Source organism: Meles meles, chromosome 18 (genome assembly GCF_922984935.1).
Source record: "Meles meles chromosome 18, mMelMel3.1 paternal haplotype, whole genome shotgun sequence".
NCBI classification, from domain to species: domain Eukaryota; kingdom Metazoa; phylum Chordata; class Mammalia; order Carnivora; family Mustelidae; genus Meles; species Meles meles.
This window is the reverse complement of record NC_060083.1, coordinates 9,247,454-9,254,456: the sequence shown is the minus strand read 5'-3', so window position 1 is coordinate 9,254,456 and position 7,003 is coordinate 9,247,454. Positions and strand designations below refer to the sequence as shown.

General features: G+C 61.9%; 3 protein-coding genes across 5 annotated transcripts; 2 read left to right on the top strand and 1 right to left on the bottom strand.

Moving 5' to 3' along the window:
- The first annotated feature begins 34 nt into the window (after nucleotides 1-34).
- Nucleotides 35-1,207, top strand: TMEM88 (transmembrane protein 88). Its single transcript, XM_045984720.1, has 2 exons — nucleotides 35-379; nucleotides 487-1,207. Exons 1-2 carry the CDS (start codon nucleotides 170-172, stop codon nucleotides 754-756), a joined length of 480 nt encoding a protein of 159 aa, XP_045840676.1. The 5' UTR covers nucleotides 35-169; the 3' UTR covers nucleotides 757-1,207.
- A 404-nt stretch (nucleotides 1,208-1,611) lies between these two features.
- On the bottom strand, nucleotides 1,612-2,677 carry NAA38 (N-alpha-acetyltransferase 38, NatC auxiliary subunit). 2 transcript variants are annotated; one of them, XM_045986413.1, is made up of 3 exons: nucleotides 2,300-2,581; nucleotides 1,926-2,109; nucleotides 1,612-1,768 (listed from the first exon to the last, which is right to left on the bottom strand). In XM_045986413.1, the coding sequence occupies exons 1-3, from the start codon at nucleotides 2,378-2,380 to the stop codon at nucleotides 1,656-1,658; spliced, it is 378 nt and encodes a 125-aa protein (XP_045842369.1). In that variant the 5' UTR covers nucleotides 2,381-2,581; the 3' UTR covers nucleotides 1,612-1,655. The 2 variants fall into 2 exon arrangements, with proteins under 2 accessions (XP_045842369.1, XP_045842368.1); XM_045986412.1 differs by having other exon boundaries at nucleotides 1,926-2,677.
- Nucleotides 2,678-2,878: 201 nt separating this feature from the next.
- LOC123930155 (cytochrome b5 domain-containing protein 1) lies at nucleotides 2,879-6,491 on the top strand. Of its 2 annotated transcripts, none has more exons than XM_045986411.1 (5): nucleotides 2,879-3,195; nucleotides 3,299-3,375; nucleotides 3,716-3,730; nucleotides 4,134-5,279; nucleotides 5,355-6,491. In XM_045986411.1, the coding sequence occupies exons 1-4, from the start codon at nucleotides 2,994-2,996 to the stop codon at nucleotides 4,362-4,364; spliced, it is 525 nt and encodes a 174-aa protein (XP_045842367.1). In that variant the 5' UTR covers nucleotides 2,879-2,993; the 3' UTR covers nucleotides 4,365-5,279; nucleotides 5,355-6,491. The 2 variants fall into 2 exon arrangements, with proteins under 2 accessions (XP_045842367.1, XP_045842366.1); XM_045986410.1 differs by having other exon boundaries at nucleotides 3,512-3,730.
- Nucleotides 6,492-7,003: the final 512 nt, after the last annotated feature.

Here is a 7,003-nt window from a genome sequence, read left to right as displayed (position 1 = left end):
GGCGCCTGTGGAATGTCCAGAGCGCTGGTCTGCTCCTCGGGCTGGGGGGTGCCTAATCCTGGAGCCGCATTCCAGGATAAGGGGGGGGTGGGGAGAGGCTGGGCCGGGGGAGGGGCAGGAAAGAGGGCTATAAGGGCCGCGGCCCAGGCGGGCGGGAGCCAGGCAGGCCATGGCGGATGTCCCCGGGGCGCAGCGACCGGCTGCCGGCGGCGGCCCAGAGCCTCGAGACCCCCTGGACTGCTGGGCCTGCGCTGTGCTGGTCACGGCCCAGAACCTGCTGGTGGCCGCCTTCAACCTCCTCCTGCTGGCGCTGGTGCTGGGGACCATCCTGCTACCCGCTGTCACTATGCTCGGCTTCGGCTTCCTCTGCCACTCCCAGGTGAGCTCGGCCCTGCGTGCGGGGGTGGCGGTGGGGGTCTGCGGGCCGCAGCTCCCCGCCCGGGCTGTCCCGCCGGCTTGGGCCTGACGCCTGCTCTCCTCCCACAGTTCCTGCGCTCCCAGGCACCTCCTTGCACCGCGCACCTGCGGGACCCGGGCTTCACGGCCCTGCTGGTCACCGGATTCCTGCTCCTCGTGCCGCTGCTCGTGCTGGCCCTGGCAAGCTACCGCCGCCTTTGCCTGCGCCTCCGCCTGGCCGACTGCCTTGTGCCCTACAGCCGAGCCCTCTACCGGCGCCGGCGCGCCCCGCAGCCCCGGCAGACCCGGGCCCCATTGGGGGCCCAGGCCGCTCCCACATCAGGAAAGGTCTGGGTCTGAGGATCCGCGAATCAAGAACCACCCGACGACTGCCCCCACTTCCAGTCGGCCCAAGGACTTGAAAAAACGGGGGGGGGGGGTGTCTCCTGACCTACTGCGCTGCCTGCCTAACCCGGGTTCCAGCATCCCCTCGGGGGAACCGGAGCCTCCGTGGACCCAAAGGTGGCGGAAATCTGCCACACCCCGGAAAATCCACTTTTCCTCCCTGAATCCTGAACATCTGGGCTGGACCCTGCCCACCCCCACCCCCCCTCCCGTCCCTCAGGACAACTGAACCTCGTGTGGTCCCTCTGCTGGTGCAGCTCCTCCAGGATCTACCGGCTGAGGGGGCGACATTGGAGGGGGAGCCACCGCACATCAATAAAGAATGAAGTGAATGTGTCCCTGGGATCCTGTGAACAGGGGGATGGCACAATTCCTGTCGCCCCTGCCCTCTGCCCAGAAGCAGGAAACAACATAGGGCCGGGGCTCCAGAGCGCATCCTTCAGCCTCCCGGGGGCCTTCCCTTATCGCGGTGGCCTGTTCTTCCTGGCCAGACCCCAGAGCTCTGTCCCTGACTCTCAAGTCACCGCCCCCTCAATAGAGTGGAGAGGGCCCGGCCTCTATCGCCTGCCCTGCTCCCCTTGGGGACCCGAGCCCGTTCTCTGACCCCAGCTTGGAGGAACTTGGTGTTGCCAGGCCGGGGAGGGAAACAATGGGCCTTCCGGAGCAGGATGACACCCCCTCCAGGCGCAGTCCTGGAGCAGTGGCGTGGGAGGGAAGATGGAGGGGCCCACCCTGGGGCCTGCACGTCGAAGGTGGGGAAGGCGGGCTGACAGTGCTCCTGACACGCCGGCTACATTCGGACACAAGGCACTTTGTTCCAGGTTTAATGGTCTGCCAAGTACGCGCGGCCGCGGTCAGAGATAGGGAGGCCCCGCCAGACTCTCCCGCTGCACCTCAATAGAAACGATGTGGTGGCCGGGTACCATGGCCAGGCCCAGTACTCGGGGCTCCCCCGCAGAGAAGGAGTCTGGAAAGAAGGGGCAGAACGTCAGGGAGGCAGGCCGGCGTCGGTCCCGCCCCTTCCAGCCCCAGAAAGCAGGGGTGCAGCCAGACCGTGCGCGGGAAGCGCCTCCCAGGAGGGAGCGCCGCCGCACCAGGTGGGCGTGCATCCCCCAGACACTGACCCGACGGCTTGAGGAACTCCTGCGCCGAGCCCAGGATGACATTGCAGTCGCGGTCGGTGCAGAGAAAGCAGCCGACCAGGGTCCGTCCATCTGTCATGCGAATGCGCATCGTCTTGTTGAGCAGCGCCTCCAGCTGCTGCCGGGCCCGCGCGGCCGGCGAATCCTCGCGCTCCCCGTCCGAGTCCTGCGCGGGGCGGGACACGCGCTGAGACGGCACCGCCCCCCCCCACGCCCCGCCGCGGAACCACAGCTCCCGACAGCCCGCGGGGCGCTCCCACTCAGCCCAGAGGCTGCCGGGAGCTGTGGTTCCCCCTCTGGCCCCCCATCTTGCTCCCAGGCTGCCCCTCGATCCCAGAACCCGAGCCCGCGCTAACCCCGGCGCTGGAGCTGCTTTGACGCCGGCTGCAACAGCCATTCTCCTCTCGTAGCAGCATGGCTGGTCCAGCCCCGGCCATTTGTCCCGGGGCCTCTTCAGGGCCCGTCAACTTCCTAAAAACCTTTCGAGTCCGGCGGTCTGAGATCTCGCGAGTGCTCCCGGCCTCTTTTCTTTCACGAGATCACCTCTCTTCCTCCTCCTCGTCGTCGTCTCCGGGGCAACTGCAGAGATCTCGCGAGCTTCTCCCACTCCTCCGGCGCCGGGGCTCACTGCGGCCTATGGCGCCGGATGTCTTAAGATATCGCGAGAAGTTTCACCGCTTTAGTTTCATACAGCTCCTTCAGGAGGCCTGGAATTTAGCGGAACGACCTCCTCTCGTAATCGCACTCCACCCCATCCTCCCTTGCTTTTCTGCCTCGCGGGTCAGTCCTAAATATCCCCTCCAGCCCAGACCACTCTGAAAACGGGGGCGTTCGCTTTCCCGCGGACCCCTGGAGGAGGGAACTCAGTTACTTGAAAGCCTGACTCACACTACATTTCCCGTGAGCGCGCACAGCTCCCGCCCTCCACCCTGGCCCAAGTCCGATCTCAGTAGACGGTGCCCGGAAAGGGACAATGGTTTCCATGTCAGCGGACCCACGCGCTCGCCAGGGGGTAGATGCCGGGAGTGAGCGAGTGCGTGCTGAAGGGCGATGAAGCAACCAGAGATGCTGGTGGCCGGTAGGGCAAGAGCCATGCCGCGCCGGGGCCTCGTGGAGGGGCCAGACTTTGAGTTTTTCCAGCGTCGCTATTTCACGCCAGCCGAGGTGGCCCAGCACAACGTGCCGGAAGACCTGTGGGTGTCCTACCTGGGATCCGTGTACGACCTGACGCCGCTGGCTCGCAAGTACAAGGGTCAGGGCCGCGCCTTGCGCCAGGGTCAGGTGTGCGTCGGCGCGGGGGGAGCGGGTGCCCGGTCCTTGCGCGGCTGGCACTGACGGCGGCTGCTCCTTCCCAGGAGACCTGCTGCTAAAACCCATCGTAGAAGTTGCGGGCCAGGACATCAGCCACTGGTTCGACGCGAAGACCGGAGACGTGAGTCTTGCCGGAGCCCGGGGTGGGAGGGCGGAATCGGACCGCGGGAGCGCGGGACGGGGCGGGGGGGAAAGGCGGGAGCTGGCTGGAGCCGGAGATCGGGGGAGATCGATCTCCCCCGATCGCTGCTTTAAAGATCCGCAAGCACGTCGATCCGCTGACCGGCACCCTGAGATACCGCACCCCCCGGGGCCGCTTCCTGCACGTCCCGCCGCAGCTGCCGCGTTCAGACTGGGCCAATGATTTCGGGACGCCCTGGTGGCAGGGGGTGCGTTATGCGGTGGGGCGGCTGTCTGCCAAGACCCGCAACATCCGCATCATTAACACGCTCACGTCGCAGGAGCACACGCTGGAGGTGAGAACCGGGCCGCAGCAGGTCGGCGGGAACTGGGAGTCCCAGCGAATTTCGGAGATCTTTAGACCATCGGCTCCCCATAACCAGTGGGAGCTGTGTTTTGGGTAGCATTTGCAGTAGGACTCTTATTAATGTCCTCTGAGGAAGGGATGGGGAAAGGGGGCAGTGACTTTGACCCTTCAGGGCCATCCGTTTGTTAGAAGTGGCTGCCACAGAGACAGGTGACACTTGGGGGCTATTCGCTGCACGCTGACGCTCTGGCTTCACTTGGGGGAGGCTGCCAAGGGAGGCACGCCCGTCCCCGCACTACCATCTGTGCTCCTGGCCTTGGCCTGGGGCCCACGCGCACCTGTGTGAGTCCCATCCAGGATCCTGGGTGGGGGGGCACTTTCGTGTTTTGCAGGTGGGGGCCCAGGAGTCCATGTGGGAGATCCTGCACCGCTATCTCCCCTATAACGCGCACGCGGCCAGCTATACATGGAAATACGAGGGCAAGAAACTGAACATGGATTTCACCCTGGAAGAGAACGGGATCCGGGATGAGGGTGACGAATTTGACTATCTCAACATGGACGGTGCCCTCTACATACCTGCCATCCTGCTGTACTTCAGTGACGACCTCACAGAGCTGTAGGAGTGGAGCTGAAAGCTTATGTAGACTCAGGATGTCTTTTGAGTTTGGCTATTTCTGTGCCCTGGAAGCGGGGGGAGGGGGCGGAGTGCGGGACAGAGACCTCCACTCTACTCTGGGAACTGGCCCGTGGTTCCCGTGTCCCTCTGAAGCAGACAGGTCCTACTTCCAGGCCCACTATGATTAGCTCAAAGTTAGGGAGAATGCTAGAAGCACGTTCATTCATTCTCAGGAGTGACATGAAAAGATGAGGTATCTTGGGTTAGGGAGACAGCCAGAGCTCAGGCAGAACTTTCTGACGGTCAGAGAGGGAGAAGTCCTACACAGGGATGAGGGATGGGAGAAGTTTCATGGCAGTGATGGGAATGGGGACGGCTGCAGAAGGATGGGACTGCCACAGACAGGAACGGGAAGTGTCCATCACTGGCCATACGGAACTGGCTGATCTGTCTTCTGAACTTGACAGTTGAAACCCCAAAGGGAAGAAAGGAAGTGAAGGGGTAGTCGGTAATTCAGGCTGTATCTTCTGGTACGTGCCTTATACACCCTTTTAAATACAACTACTCCGAGAGATGGGCACCACTGCCAAGACTTTACACGATTTTTAGACATCTTTTTGAAGCTTAAAAGATTTTTTTTCCGTATTTGGCTTTAGTAAGCGACTGATGACCCCGGGCAGCCTCCCATCCAGCAAGTAGAGGGAACTCCCGAAGCTCAGCCAGATTTAGTGGCAGGAAGACACACTAGTTAGTGGCCAGGGTGCAAACTCAAGTCTAAATCCGAAGTTGATGTTCTTCCCGTGTAGAGAGGCTCTCCCCATCTGAGGCTGGTCGCAAAAGACAGCCACCTCGGAGGGGAGAGTGGCTGGGTTCGTCTCCTTTAACCCCGGCAAGGGAGGGGAATGAGGATGACAGGCAGGTGAATTTCCCCCGAGAGTGGCTGGGTTCGTCTCCTTTAACCCCGGCAAGGGAGGGGAATGAGGATGACAGGCAGGTGAATTTCCCGACAGTCTCGGGCCAGAAAGGATTGGGGAGAGAGGTGCGTGGGCCTGCTTGGCCAGAGCGGGGGCAAGGGGGAGGAGTCGGGGGGAGCACCAGGGCCCAGGCAGGGGAGAGGAAGCACTGGGCCCGCTGCCCAGGCATTTTCTGAGGGGCTGGCCAGGAAAGGCATGGCCAGAGGCGGAGACGTGTCCCAGCCTCAGCTCTTTCTGAATCACAGGAGATCGAGGGCTTCCACTCAGGCCCATGTGATGCCAGAGGCCGTGAATTCACAGAAGCTTTCTGATGTGCAGTCAACTCTGCAGTGGTCTCACGTGTATCTTGTCCTCTCAGTGACACCCAAGCTATGCTGCTGCTCCAGCACCAGCCTCCGGTCTGCCCAAACTACCCTCTGCGCCCCCAGAGTCTCCCACCACAGCGCCTCCTGCCGAAAATGTACCCCTCTCCTCGCACCCTGGTCGCTCTCCAATAGACCCCAGCTCCGCAGCCTCTGGGACGCATTCTCTTCCTCTCGGCTGTCATCACCGCTTGGCTGGACTGCCCTGCACCCGTTCCCACCAGCCTCCCACTTCCACATCTGCCCCCGCCCCCCATGCAGCAGCCTGAGTGAGCGCTGAGAACCAAACCCAGGCATATGACTTTCCTTCCTTCGGAGTCTTCAGTGCCTCCCGGGTGCTCCGGGAACAAAGTTCCGTCCGTCTGTCCGAAGATGCTGCACAAACCAGAGGGTGCCCCCTCCCCCTGATGCCTCCCCTGTTCCCTGTATCCCAGCCACACGGGCTGTCTCGCAGCCCACGGAGTGTCTCCATGCCCCAGAGTCCTCACACACACTGTTCCCTCTGTCTCCACACGCTTCCTGCCATCCCCCATCTAGCTGACCCTACATGCTTCTTCCTCCGGCGCTCTTCTGACTCCTCGGTGTAGAAAGCAGTGTTTTCTATTAGATTGTCTCTTAGCATCACACTTATTTCAGAGTACTAATCAGGTGTAAATTTTAAGATTACGGATGTGATCGGCTGGCTGGCGGCTGGACTCTAAGCTCACGAGGGCAGAGCCCATGTCCATCTTGGTCACCGCCGTATTCCCAGTGTTGGGCACACAGCGGCTGCTCAATAAATTTTGATGGAATGTCCTCCAGTGTTAAGTGAATTCATCTGTCCATAAGAACGAGTGTGGATGGGACGTTGTGTCCTGGGAGGCAAGGTGAGACCGAGAAGCAGGACATCCGGTTCCCACGCTATCACAGGCTTCCCTGTCCCCGTTTCCTCAGAAGGAAGACCACACACTGGAGGCCTTCCCCTCTTTCCCCTTTTGGGGGGAATCCACCTGCCATTCCCCCATATGGCCACCAGGTGGCTGTCACCGCCCACAGAGGCAGGTTGGGGGGGTCCGCAGGGGGGCAAGGGAGGGAAACCCCCGCCCAAGCTCTAAAGAGGTCAGAGCACAGGTGGGAGGAAAGGACCCAGAAAAAGGAAACACTACGTGGCTACTGTTTCATTAGCGTTAGGCCACATTCTGGTCTAGGTTTTGTCGGCAAGCAGGAAAGGAGTCCAGTTTGAGGGATAAAACCCACCGGATGGCACAGGTCGGGGCTCTGATGACAGGTGCGGGTGTGTTTAGGGCGACGCGCAGCGCTGTGGAAGG